The 14642-nt window shown below is 38.9% G+C and overlaps 1 protein-coding gene and 1 pseudogene across 1 annotated transcript; both read left to right on the top strand.

Annotated features, from left to right (window-relative positions):
• The window catches only part of LOC128781029 (olfactory receptor 10A4-like), a 62714-nt pseudogene extending 49234 nt beyond the window's left edge, over positions 1-13480 (top strand).
• Positions 2635-4162, top strand: LOC128781030 (olfactory receptor 10A5-like). The gene has a single exon (XM_053925134.1). The coding sequence runs from the start codon at positions 2719-2721 to the stop codon at positions 3670-3672; it is 954 nt and encodes a 317-aa protein (XP_053781109.1). The 5' UTR covers positions 2635-2718; the 3' UTR covers positions 3673-4162.
• Positions 13481-14642: the final 1162 nt, after the last annotated feature.

Here is a 14642-nt window from a genome sequence, read left to right as displayed (position 1 = left end):
TATTTTTATCTTTTCATAATTTTTCTCAATAATTTGGGTATAATTTCTCAAGCATCTATTCTAACTTACTAATTCATTTTCTCTTACATTTCTAACAATATGTTCCACAGCATTTTAATTCAATAATCATGATCCCCTACCACATCAGGTGGCCTTTCTGGATCTGAGACTGTCAGTTTTATGACTACTCATTCAGTACCAGATAGGGCTTTGCCAAGAGTACATACCAAAAACAATTCTATATCTCTATAGTTTCTTCCAGGCTCTTTTTCTTTCTCTTTTCTTTTTTTTTTCTGAGAAGGCAACAACTATTCTTATGTTTTGTATTCATTAATCTAAACTGTTATGTCTCAATACTCTCTTGCCTTACTCTGTTTACTTATTTTGAAATACACAGAGCTAACTTGTCTTGTACTGACAGTGGGAGAGTTTCTAGTTGAGATTTCCTGTTTGCTGCATCATTGATCCTTTAATTATTATTTTTTAAAACCTGTATTTGGTTTTTCTGAAGTTGGGCTCAACCTTTAGATATGCTTAATTTAATTTTTAGTGCTTCAAAGAAATGTTAGATCAGTTTGATCATTATTAATTGGTAAGAATGATTCTATTTTCCTGTGTGAATATCTTCGAGTTTTAAATATAATCTTGAAATTTAAATTGTTTACCAGAACCTGATTAATATGCAGCCTCTTTTCATTATTTATCCTCTCTACTGCTTGAAAATGGATTTTAAATGAAAACAGAACTGAAGGATGAGCGTACCACCTGGTCTTCTTGATCCCAGACATTCAGCTTTGATCCCTCCATAGTCCCACCCTATCCCATCCATTCTCACAACGATGTCATAGTGATCTTCCCATATGACATATATGAGAATATCACTCCCCTGCCTCAAGTATTCATGTGGCTCTCTCTATGTATAAAATAAGATCCAAATTCTTTTGCACAGAATAAAAGTCCTTTGATATAACATACCCAAAACATTGACTGCATACTTGTTTCTCTCCTACTTTGTGTCAATTCTGATTTTTACTGTTTCTAGTGATGTTTTTATTTCTGTTATTAAACTTCTAATTTTCTTGTAATAGTTCCTAACCCTCTCTAATTCCTTTTTCATTCATTCCAGCCTCTCAGCTATCATTTTCTAACTTTACCTCATAATTTCTTCACTAGAATTCAATACTATACATTACTAAGATGACACAAAAAGAAGAGCCTCTTGATAGTTGCATGTTAGAGACAAATAATACAAAATGGAGACCCAGTTGATGATTCTCAGGAACTTTCTGAACATTTTTCCAGTTTCATTGAGATGTAACTGATATATATAAATATGATAATACATAGCAGATGTTACATATATGATATGTAATCACATACAAGTATATGATATATAAATAAATATATAATAAATATATACATTTAAGGTGTGTAGCATAATAGTCTGACTTACATGTATTGTGAAATGATCACCACAGTAGGATTATTTAACATCTATTATCTCATATAGATGACAATAAAAAGAAAAAAATTTCTCCTTGTGATGAGAACTCTTAGGATCTACTCTCTTAACAATTTTCTTACATATCATATAGCACTATAAACTATAGTCATCATGTTGTATGTTACATTCCTAGTATCTATTTATCCTAAACCCAAAGTTTATACATTTTGACCACCTTCTTCCAATTCCCCTGTCCCTTAGGCCCCATGTTTTGTAACCACAAATCTGATCTCTTTTTCTTTGAATTTTTAGTTTTGTTTAGATTTCACATATAAGTGAGATTATACAGTATTTGTCTTTCTCTGTCTGACTTATTTCCCTTAGCAGAATGTTTCAAATGGCAGGATTTCCTAGTTTTTATGGCTGAATAGTATTTCATTATCTATATGACAGCTTCGTTACCCGTTCATCTGTCAATGAATACTTAGGTTGTGTCCACCTCCTGAGCATCTCCACGTTAATGACATTGATCCTCTTGGTTCCTTTTTTCTCTGTCTTCACTGTGATTTAACAGAAATCCCAATCCTAATTCTCTTAAGCATTAATGAGTTAGTCTTCAGTTCAAGGCAGACCAGTCTGATGAACAATGACTTGGTAGAAATCAGAGGACTTTGGAATCCAACAGATGTGGTTTGAATTTCAAATCTGCTACTTTAATTGCTATTTGTAAACTTTTCTGGGATCAGTTTCCTCACCTATGAAAAGCAGATATAGGAGGACAAGGCACATGCATATGTTAACTGTCCTCAATACATGCTAGCCCCTCTTCACCTCTCAAATTCTAGCCAGGCAAGAAAGACTCATGAAGAGCAGATAAATTCACATGTATGCATTTAATGAAATTATGGATATTGGGTTTTTTTCTCCAAAGTTTAGATGTTTTCAGGAATATCACTGCCTCCTAAAATAAGTCCTTCAGTGTCCCCTTCAAGGACTCATACTTCTGATTTGGCATGACCTTTCTGTATATGTCAATGTGCAAATAGGGAATATTCCCCCTACAAGCAAACCAAGGCCCGTCTCAGAGTTTAAGGTCTAGCCATTTTTCTTTGTGTCTTTATTCTTAGACAATGAAAGGCCCTTCCTCTTCTGAGAACCTGACCTTGCCTCTTCCCCTGAAACTATGGAGGAATCTGAATGACAAATCTGGAATGTGACTTTCCTAATCAAGAATCTGTTTCCACGACCCCAGCTGAGGGTTCATTCTTATCATTATGGTTGGAGGAAACTGGACAAGAGTAACTGAGTTTATTCTCATGAGTTTCTCTTCCCTACCTACTGAAATACAGTTGTTACTCTTCCTGACATTTCTAATCATCTACCTGGCCACTCTGATAGGAAACAGCCTCATCATTCTGGTTACTTTGGCTGACCCCATGCTGCACAGTCCCATGTACTTCTTCCTCAGGAACTTGTCCTTCTTAGAAATTGGCTTGAACCTAGTCATTGTGCCCAAAATGCTGGGAACACTGCTTGCCTGGGACACAACCATTTCCTTCTCTGGGTGTGCCACACAGATGTATTTCTTGTTCTTCTTTGGGGTTGCTGAGTGCTTCCTCCTGGCCACCATGGCATATGACCGCTTTGTAGCCATCTGCACTCCCTTGCACTACCCAGTCATCATGAACCAAAGGACACGTGCCAAACTGGCTGTTGCCTCCTGGTTTCCCGGCTTTCCCGTAGCTACTGTGCAGACCACGTGGCTCTTCAGCTTTCCATTCTGTGACACCAACAAGGTGAACCACTTCTTCTGCGACAGCCCGCCTGTGCTGAAGCTGGTCTGTGGGGACACAACACAATTTGAGGTCTATGCAAGCGTTGGGACCATTCTGGTCATCATGACACCCTGCTTACTGATTCTGTGTTCCTATTTTCGCATTGCTGCTGCCATCCTCAAGATTCCATCAGCTAAAGGGAAGCATAAAGCCTTTTCTACCTGCTCCTCTCACCTCCTTGTTGTCTCCCTTTTCTATGTATCTTTAAGCCTCACCTACTTCCGGCCTAAGTCCAATAATTCTCCTGAGACCAAGAAGCTGCTATCATTGTCCTACACTATTGTGACTCCCATGTTGAACCCCATTATCTACAGCCTGAGAAATAATGAGGTAAAGAATGCCCTCAGCAGGACCTTCCACAAGGCCCTAGGTCTTAGAAGCTTCATCTCATAGACATTAAGAGATAAGACTAAAGTTTATTGAATGGGGAACAATCCATTTTATATCTGGGATTCCTCTCTGCCTGTCTTCATATCTTCGTTGGGATGAAATCCAGCTGTCGAAATGACTGTTAGAGAGCTCAGTAGACAGAAAACAGCACAGAGGTACATTAGACCTATCACTACCACCTGGAAAATGCCTCTGCCTGCCCACTGTAGACCTACATTCTTTTTCTCATTGGAACTTCAACACTTCTGTGGCCAACTCATATCAGATATTCCCATTCCTGTGTCTGTATTGTGAACAGTATGAAACTGCTTGTAATCTTAAACTTAGAGACACACATAGTTGAAGAGGGCAAACCAATAAAAAAATTATGCTGTCCTTATCTCTTCCTTTGGACAAATATGACTCTATTTTCCAGATAGAAAACCCCATGATTTGTCCCAATGCCTAATTTTCCTCACTGTCTTATTTCAGTTCTCATTCCCTTTAGGTAGTGTTAGTTCTTTTGAGTGCACTGGTATGTGGTATGGGTATAGGAAAGTGGAACAATAATCCCCATACACTCACCTTTATGACCCAAGTAATCATTTTCTTCCTCACTCTAGTTTTCCCAGGAAGAATGACTTGAGCTTCTGTATTTACATTTGTAAGACTTGTTGAAGTGACATCATAAATTTTAATTATGATGCTGCTTTCATCAAAGCTTAAAATGGATACACACTGATTCGAACATAGCTCTTCTTTAACGACAAAACTATTTCTCATTCTTTTTATAACTTCATAATACTCTGCTTTGTAGATATACCATAGTTATTTGAGTCTTTTATGATTACAAATCATGCTGTAAAGAAAAACTTTATGAAATATGTCTTTTTATATTTTTGCCAGTACATCTGACAGATGGAAATTTAGAAATTAGATTTATTGGGTAAGGAATAAATGCATATGTAATGTTGCTATATATTCGCAAATTCCCTCTTAAAGTGATTTTACCATTTTACAATCCCACCAGCTTATTTTCTAACAGCCCTGTCAATAACTGTCATGGTATTGCAGTTTCTATGTTCAGGTAACCGTTATTTTACTTAATAACAGTGCAAAACACAAGAGTAGTGATACTGGCAATTTAGGTATGCCAAACAGAAGCCATAAAATGTATGTATGTGCATATATACATACATTAGTGTATGTACTGTTTGTTACTATCCATGGTTTCCAGCATCCACTGGAGGTATCAGTACGTGTCCCCCATGGATAAGAGGGCACTACTACAATTTAAACACAGAAATATTCAAATTCATATCCTAAGGATATTTATTAATTACTAGAAAGAGTCAAACATGTTACTGTGAAATCTATATTTTCATACTTAATTCATCATTTTCAAGCTATCTTTATTTTTCATAATAGTCTCTGAATGACACATCATTATATAGAGTGGTGATAGTTCTTTTTCCTCATCTCCCACTTGTACAGGGGATCCCTTTGGGATTGCTGGGGTATACGTGCAGTCACCATGGTAGATACAAGCAATCAATAATGAATAAGTCAGATATGGTCACTGCTTTCAGTAAGAAATGTGCAATCAAACGTCTATTTCAGAAGAACTGTAAGAAATGTTCAGGTATGCATCAGAGTTTTTGTATGAAGTCCTAATCAGCTGGGGGAAGTTTTGTGTCAATCATAGACTTCATTTTACTCTCTCACCTTCAATTCCTACTCCTGAAGGGTTAGGATTTCAAAACTGTTAGTCAGACTTTCTTCTTCTTGTCTTAACCAGGAGTAACTAGCTTCCCCACCCAACAACACTCCCAACTAAGTGCTTACAGTTTTCATTAATATTCTCCAGTTGGCTTAGATAATGCTTAATGGGTTCTCCTCCCCATGCCTGAAGACTTCTCTTGAGTCCAGGTCAGAAACACCCCTGAGCACCAGCTCAATGAGAGGAGATGTAAAAGAATACTGGCATGAAGGAAATGCAATCACTAACGCAGAGAGATCTCTTCACTGCCATGTTCATCAAATCATTATTCACAATAGCCAAGACATGGAAACAACCTAAGTCTCCATTTGCAGGTGAGTGGATAAAGAAACTGAGAAACACATGTATACACACAGACACACAGAGGAATATTTATCAGCCATTAAAAAAAGAAATCCTTCCATTTGTTACAACATGGTCCTTGAAAACAGACAAAGACAAATACTACATGATCTCACCTATCTGTGGAATCTGAAAAAAAAAAAAAAAACCACAGACTTTTAGAAACAGAGTAGAGTGATGGTTGCCAGTGTCTGGGGAGACGTTGGCCAAAATGTACAAGCTCAGTTATAAGATGAGTAAGTTCTGGGATCTAATGTATAGCATAGTGACTATGGGTAACAAAGTCTAGCTCTTAATTGTTTCCAAGACTAAAAAGGTAATTATGTGAGATGATGGAGGTGTTAACTAACCCTATTGTGGTAAACATTTCGTATATATACAAGTATCAAATCATTACTTTGTACACTTTAAATGTATACAATGTTATGTTAACTATATCTTAATAAAACTGGAAAAATAAAAAATAAGTTAAAAAAAGAATACTGACATGCTCCTCTAATCTTTTTCAGGTGGAAACCTTGGAGGAGGGACCACTGAGTTTTATCCCTTTGCTCTCTAGCCTCACAAGTGGGGGGAAAATTGGAGCTACAGTAGACCTTCCTCCAATGATGGGATTGCAGAATCTACATGAATTCTTGCACTCCTGGGAACTCCTCAAAACTCACAAGTGTCAGAAGGTGAACCCATGACTTCACCCAAGAAAGAAGAAGCAGTGGGGAGTCACTTTCTTACAGTAAACACCAGAGACCAAAATAGTCCTGAGAGTCAGCCTGGAATCCTCTAGAGTGGCTGACTCAGGCCCATCCCAGAGCTGCTCTGCTCAGCTCAGAGCATCTTTACAAGGACTGGCCCCACCCAGAGCTCGGGATTGACCTGGGATGTCTGACACAGCCCAGGGACAAAGCTTCTCTGAGAATGTGACAAGGCACAGCCTCACGGTTCAGCAGCAATGTGGGCCATGACAAGTATAACCAAGAGTTTCTTTAGAATGACTGGCATAGACACAGTCCAGGGCTTTTCTGACATGACTTGCACAGACACGGCCATAATTTAGGAACTCCCTTGGAGTCCATCATTTGGACATAGACTGATCCAGAGTGACTGGCACAAACCAGGGCTTCTCCAGAATGTGATACAGACAAGTCTCACTGACCAGAGGTAAGTAAAGGGTGAGAGGATAGGGCATGAGGTTGAAATCTCTTGTAAAGACGATAATAGCTCACCATCAAAAAAACCAAATGCGTCTTCTTTAACATATTTCTGAGACACAAGAAAGGAAATCAGAAGTCTCAAGTAAAGAGCATAGAGTTGTATAGGATTTGACAAAATAGGAAACCTGGGAATCACTAGAAAACAATGATAATATATGTATTGTGCTTTGTAATATTCAAAGTTTTTACACAAATATTATCTCATCTTATACCCAGAACCACTCTGTCAGGTGGGTAGGGCATTTTTAATAATCATCATTTTATAGTTGAGAAAACTGTAACTCAAAAACATTGTGTTCATAGCCCTGTGTCTCACAGCTAAAAATAATAATAACCAGAATTGTAACTATGAATTTACGACTCCAAAGTACTTGCCATCATAACTATGTGCTCTCAAACTATCATTCACATGGCAGTTTTACAGAGTTCTGTTAAGTATGTTGTCTAGTTCTTCCTTGTTGAAATAAAATATTGAATCTCCAAGGTGTTATCCCTGAAAGGAGACACTCTGGATACAGGTGTAGCTGTCCAGGCAACCTCAACTGTTTCCCTGTAACTTCTCCCTGTAGGGTTCTTGCTCCCTCTCTCTGATAACTGCAATCACTACCACCCTTATCCATGGCTCTGTGTTTGCCAAACCATCAGTAAAGCAATGCCTGGGTTATATACTGTACTGATAACATCCTTACAACCATAACTATGCTCATGTGGTTATAGGGAGTCAGTTGAAAGTCTTCCCAGAAATGTACCCCACCTACCATCCCTCCTGTATTTAGTAGGGGGAAACGGATAGGGAAAAAAAAACAGAAAAGAAAGTGAAAAATATGCAAGAAAAAGAGAGGGAAAGCTAGATCAAAAGAAGGAAATATAAAGGGAAGGGTTAGAGAGGGATCAAAGCAAATGAAGGAAAATATGGAATTACAGCTATTGGAAGGAGGCAGCTGCAAAGTCACAAATCATGGTTTCCTATTGTGTTTTGTGCAGCCCTAGGGTCCAAGAAGATGAATGAAGGGCCATTTCAAGAGACAGGAAAAAAGGAAAACCCAAGTAAGTGGGGCTCTGAGCCCCTGACCTTGTTTATCTTCATTGGGTTTAAGTACTGAAATTTCCTGTAAGGTTTAGTTTGAAAAAAAAAGGGGAAGGGGGTACCTCTGCTTTAAAAGTCAAAAGCTCACTGTTAGGCATATGCAAGTTCCCTCAACTTCATTAACTGGACTTGTCTAGTGTGTACGTAGTGTCATCTGGTTGTGTGCCATTAGAAAATTCTCAAACTGGGCTGCGCTGCAATTTTCCTTCAGTTCCAACAGTCATGCGTCTCGACTACACTTCATTAGATTTTCCATCTGCCCAACACTGCTTGACTATAAGGTTTGATTTAGAGCTTACTTTAACTATAGAAATTATAGTAATATCAATAATAATAATAATAATGACAATAATAATTCAACTTTGTAGTTTTTATGATTCTACATGTATTTCCATCTCTCTCACAAGACAATAATTTAAAACATTGTTTAAAGGATTCTTTTACAAGCACTTAAAAATAACAGTGATTACTTTAATCCATTATGGATTCATGACAAAGAACTTCATTCACTTTTTAAGATATTAGTATATTAGGCCAATTGACTAATGTCATTAATATAAATGTTAATCTGTAATTCATAAAACACCTATTGTTACTACTGTGTAGATACCAGGCAATGTGATGTGGATATAATGATGGATACCATTTGGCTTATTTCTTCAGGAAGTACCAGTTTTCAGGAGAGGATACATTTAAAAATAATTATGATAGAAAACCATTGTTAGAATAAGTGTATTTTAAGATGCCATGAGGAATGCAAGGGACAGAGTAGTTAGTTATACCCAATTGAAGGATGGAATGGTCAGAAGTGATTTTACCAAAAAGTTGACATTAGAGCTTGGATTCAACAGTGAGTATTTATATGGTTCATCTGTATTTTATTAAAGTATTTGATGAATTCTTTCATGAAAGCTTTGTTATTACATTGAAGATATGTGTTCCAGATAATAGTACATAAACTGTGCCTATTTCAGACAATGTCTGATTTAAAGTCACTGATAAAAATAATAAATCACATTGCTATTTGCCCCAAAATTACAGATTAAAAAATTAGAGTAATTCATTTTGAGGTATGGCCTGGTGATGTATCCGAAAATCTTATCTCTGTCCTGGGCTATATTTTCATTACATATATGAGGGAAGTAGACAGCTATGGCACACTAGTGATGCAAAACTCTTATAATAAAGCTTTAAAAATATCTTCACAGAGCACAGCAGAACATTTAAATAACATAAATAAACTTTGGAAGATGAAACATAATATACCACCTATGAAACACCTACATACATACACACACTCAAAGCTCTGGACTGTAGGCTCAACTAGTGATTCAATAATGTCATCAACCTTATGTAAAAATAATTAAAACTTAGACTGCATTAATTACTAAGTCTTTGGTGTTCAGCACTCCACTAGCTGCAGAAGGTACAATGACAAAGGAATAGATTTGTCCTCATAGTGCTACCAATTCAATGACATAACTAGACGCACACACACACAATTATAAAAGTGCTCTACTACAGGTAAGACACAAAGTGTTCTAAGAGAATTAAAAAATGATTCCTTGGTTTGGCCAAGGGAAGACAAGAAAACTTCACACAGGAAATTATGTTTCAGCTGAAACTTGCAAGATGAGCAGGAAGTTATACATAATTGCAGGAAGAGGCTTCCAAGAATAGAGAGCCACTTGCAGAAGGCAAGGGGGGTGAGAGGACATGGCGTGTGCACAGGACAGAAAACATTTTCATGTGACCAGAGCACCAGCCGTGTAGGGGATTCACAAGTGGAAAAACAAGCACATGTCAGAGAAAAAGTCCTTATTAAGGGGTTTGTCCTTAATCCCAAGGACAGTAAGCAGGTAAGTAACTTAATCAGAGTTGCTCTCAGATCACGCATCAGTCAAAAATGGTTTGAAAAGAACAAACTGGAATCAGGTTCCTACAATATTCCAGGCCAGAGAAACGAAGAGCCAGAATCTGCAATCAGTGTGGTAGGGATGGGGAAGGAGACACTGACTCTGTGTTCAGAAGGAAAAGTAATCAAGTCTGGGGCATGAATGAAAGGATTTTCATCCCGGTTCCTGGGTTATATAGTGGGCATTGTCATTTTCTGAAATGGGGCAGATAAAAGGAGAAGGCTTGGGGTGGAGGAAGATAATGAGTATAATTTACAACATACTACTGTTTAAATCTGTGTATATTGTATGAGGCCGTGTTGTTGATGCATGGAGTGTTTTGTGTCTAAATTCCCTATGCATAGAGCTCACTATGCTCCTACATTCTATTCATAGAGTTATTTCCCTGATTTTCTCCACATTTTCTTCATTATTAATCCATTCATTCCATAACAATTTACCCTGCATCTACCTTGCTAGGAACTGAAATAAACAGGTAAGTAGCATAATTTCTTCTCTCGAGGCACGTACCATCTTGACTATGAGAGGGAGACAAAGTTAATGATTGTTCTAAAATAAAGACTATGAAAGTGGTATTTCATGTCTCCAGTGTTAATAATACCTTGAAACGTCCTGTTCCTCACAAGAAATTTTCTTACTCTTTGCCTCCTACTGTCACCCAATGCCGACCTCTCCAGCTTGTCCTCTCCCGGAGCTCAGACTTTTTCTGGTTTTCAGAGAGTGAGTGGAAGTGCTGGCTGGTGGTTAAATCCATGACTCAGAGTCACATGGCCCTGGACGCATATCCCCAGGCCAACACTTGCTGGCGGCCTATCCTTAGGAAAAGTACTTAATTTTTCTATTCCTCCTGTTGCTTGCCTGCAGAGTGGGACCAATAAAAGTTTCTATTATCTTTTGGTTGTTGTCAGACAAACAGCATGAGCCGTACAAAACATTTGTATTAGTGCCTGGCACTTATTTGGTGTTCCATAAATGTTAATTTTTATGGAAAATGAAAAAGGTATCAAAAAAAGTTTTCATAGAAGTGATACCTGGCTTGGTGTTTTTTAAATGAATAGTATTCAGAAAAAAAAATTAAATAGCACTTTCTCATTGTTTTTGCTCTTTACCTCCCTCCTTCCTGCACCACCCTGACTTCATATCTTGCACCTGCTCAGGGCTTTACTCAAGTGTCTCTGCAGTGCAGCCTCCTGTGCACTCCCCACAGCGCCAAATGCTATCTCCTTCTCCCCCGCCTTGTTCTTCTTCATTATTCTATTCCTATCTAAGATACTATACATTCTACTTACATAATTTGCTTATGATCTGTTTTCCCTACTAGAACATGGGTTCTGTGAGGGCAGAAATTTCTGTTGGTTTTACTTACACCAGACCTTCAGCAGATAGAACGGTTTCTAGAAGACAATGTCTATTGAATAAATTATTCTTCATCAGAGAGGAAAAGCAAGGTCTATGGTGAGTTTCGGCAATGGTAAGATAAGAAGTGAATTTTGAAAGGTAGATCTAACATAATATAATAATCATTATAATGGTATTTATTATATATATATATTATATACCACTTACCATGCTAAGTGCTTTAGATTTATTCCTTTATTTAAGTGCGTAGTCATCAGAAAGAATTTCAGTCTCAATTTGGAAGCTTAGTTATTCATATAATGTGAAAACTTATTTATTTTTCACAGGATTTAACATTATTAGTCATACCTGCACTTTACTAACATGTAACACTTGAGCTTCATATTTCTTGAGAGTAAAGACACAAGTCAACCAGCAGAAAATGGTGAAAGGGTTTATACACAACACACCTACATTCTCTCTATGGCCTGATACTATCTTGAGTCTGTTTTCCCTTTGTCTGATCACAAATAGGTGTATAGCCACCTGGAGAAGATTTAGCCCAGGGATCAAAATAAACCACAGTTTCTATATTGTGTATTGTTGTTTAAACTGCAATTGGCTGAGTTTACAATGAAGATTCCTCCCATATGCTGAAATCTGCCTGAGTGTGGGCTGCGGGAGACTGGCACACATCCAGGACTCCTCCTCAGGGATCGTTGTAACTGTTGGCTCACTTCCTTTGCTTTCCTCCTTCCCACCCTTTTATTTTGTAGAAAATATATCATGACTTGCACCAATACCTTTCTTTGTGCCTCAAGATCTTTCTCTTCAGAAATGCTTGGCCTGGCCTGACTTCTTTTTAGCACCAGTGACTGGTCCTAAAGTAAAGAAAAACTCAGGGGATGTGTAGATATGCACGTCTATGGTGTACCTCAGTTCAGTCTGAAAAAGAGGTCAGTGTTCACCCCCCAAAAATATGAATCCCATAGTCAGACTTGTTTTTGCCATTTTTGAAAGGACAGCTGTTTGATCTTCAACAACTGTAACAAGAGAGGTAGAGAATGAAGCCACAGGAGGTTCCTTTTCCAAGGGTATAATAAAGGTCTATGTAACATATGGAGAATTCTTCCCAGAGTGCGAATGCCCAGCCAAATCCTGGGCAGAAGAATGATGTGGGGAAACTGGACAACTGTCAGCGAGTTTGTTCTTGTGAGTTTCTCAGCCTTGTCTTCTAGGCTACAGGCTCTACTATTTCTCCTTTTTTTGACCATTTACATTGTGACCCTAATGGGCAACATCCTTATCATCCTGGTCACTACAGCTGACTCTGCACTACAAAGTCCCATGTACTTCTTCCTCAGGAACTTGTCCTTCCTGGAGATAGGTTTCAACTTGGTCATTGTGCTCAAGATGCTGGGGACCCTGATCATCCAAGACACAACCATCTCCTTCCTTGGCTGTGCCACTCAGATGTATATCTTCTTCTTCTTTGGGGCTGCGGAATGCTGCCTCCTGGCCACAACGGCGTATGACCGCTATGTGGCCATCTGTGACCCTTTGCACTACCCAGTCATCATAGGCCACAGGGAGGGCCTGTGCCCAGCTGGCAGCTGCATCCTGGTGCTCAGGGTTTCTGGTGGCCACTGTGCAAACCACGTGGATTTTCAGCTTCCCTTTTTGTGGCCCCAACAGGGTGAACCACTTCTTCTGTGCCAGTCCCCCTGTCCTTGCCCTGGTCTGTGCTGATACTTCGCTGTTTGAACTGGAGTCTCTGACAGCCACTGTTCTCTTCATCCTCTTCCCCTTCTTGCTGATCCTGGGGTCCTATGTTCGTATCCTCTCCACTATCTTCAGGATGCCCTCACCTGAGCAGAAACGCAAGGCCTTCTCCACCTGTTCCTCCCACCTCCTGGTTGTCTCCCTTTTCTATAGCACTGCCATCCTCACATACTTCCGACCCTGGTCCAACACCTCTCCTGAGAACAAGAAGCTGCTGTCGCTCTCCTACACGGTGGTGACTCCCATGTTGAACCCCATCATTTACAGTTTAAGGAACAGTGAAGTGAAGGCTGCACTGAAACGAGTCATCCACAGGACTCTGGGCCCACAGAAACTCTGACTGACTTAGATGGAAACTGAAAGGGTAGAATGCAAGGACAAAGGAGAGAAAAACGAATTCCCCCTTTGGGTTTTTGGAGTCCACTCTTTCCAGGAGCCACAGTACACTCACTGCCATTCGGACTTTCCACTGGGATCCACTTCTGAAAACAACATGAGCGATGAAAGAAAGAACTGCATGCAGTAGGCCCAGCGTCCTATGGGACTGTGGTACCAATGTCTCTGAAGATGCCACTAGTTCACACAAATTAGGTGCCCATGCAAAGGCTGAGAACTTCACTACAATTTGCTGATTTCTGTTTTAACTTTTTCTGGAACTTCATGCATATCATTTAATAATTATCTGCTGTCCTTTCTTCTATTTGTCCAAAAATTCTACAAGCAACTTTTAGACATGTTTTTGTTTACAACGTAATGAAAATAAATAACAGAGTTTTGTTTCATTCTTTCTTTTTTTTGCAACAAATTTTCATTCGGGACTCAGTGTGTGTTAGACCCTGTTAGGCCCAGAAGACACATTGGTGAAAAAAACAGACCAATTTCTCACCTCATGGAAATTATCGTGAGAGAGGGGAAGTAAAAAGATACTTAAAAACTCCGCTGGCAATTGAGGAGTTGTTCCTCTGCTACCACATGTTCTGTGCCTTGTCTGGAGAGACAGTTCCACACTACTGACAGTTGCCTCCATCTCAAATTATCAACCCTGGACATGAGAGTTGTTTGACAGGAAGTGTGAGAGGAAGTTGCAGTCAAGTATTAGTGGACAACTTAGAGGAAATGCCGAAAAAAAACCAGAGTTTCTTTGTTTCCTAAATTGTTTTGGAAATTTTATTGTGATTGGATGAAGTCACCTGTTCATTTTAAGCTTGGGATCATTTAAACAGAGGAGCAGCCACACTTTGAGATTTCGTCCAGTGAACATTGCCCAACTCTGGACTCAGGGCAAACAACAGGCTTGCAACATGACACCACAGCTGTGTGTAAACTATTCACAAGATGTAGTAAGAATTTACAAAGTAAAATAGCATTTACTGCACAGGTATGTCCTCTCTACAAACCCATTAAACAACTCTAACTCTGTGAGCCATGGAGGTACCAGGACCAGCTCGGTCTCCCAAACAAGGTATCCTTCAGATCACAGGCATCAGGGCTCAGAGAGGGCAGCACATTCTGAACATCCCTATCAGAATTTGCAAATG

The sequence above is a fragment of the Desmodus rotundus genome, chromosome 5 (genome assembly GCF_022682495.2).
Source record: "Desmodus rotundus isolate HL8 chromosome 5, HLdesRot8A.1, whole genome shotgun sequence".
Taxonomy (NCBI): domain Eukaryota; kingdom Metazoa; phylum Chordata; class Mammalia; order Chiroptera; family Phyllostomidae; genus Desmodus; species Desmodus rotundus.
This window is presented reverse-complemented; position numbering and strand designations above follow the sequence as displayed.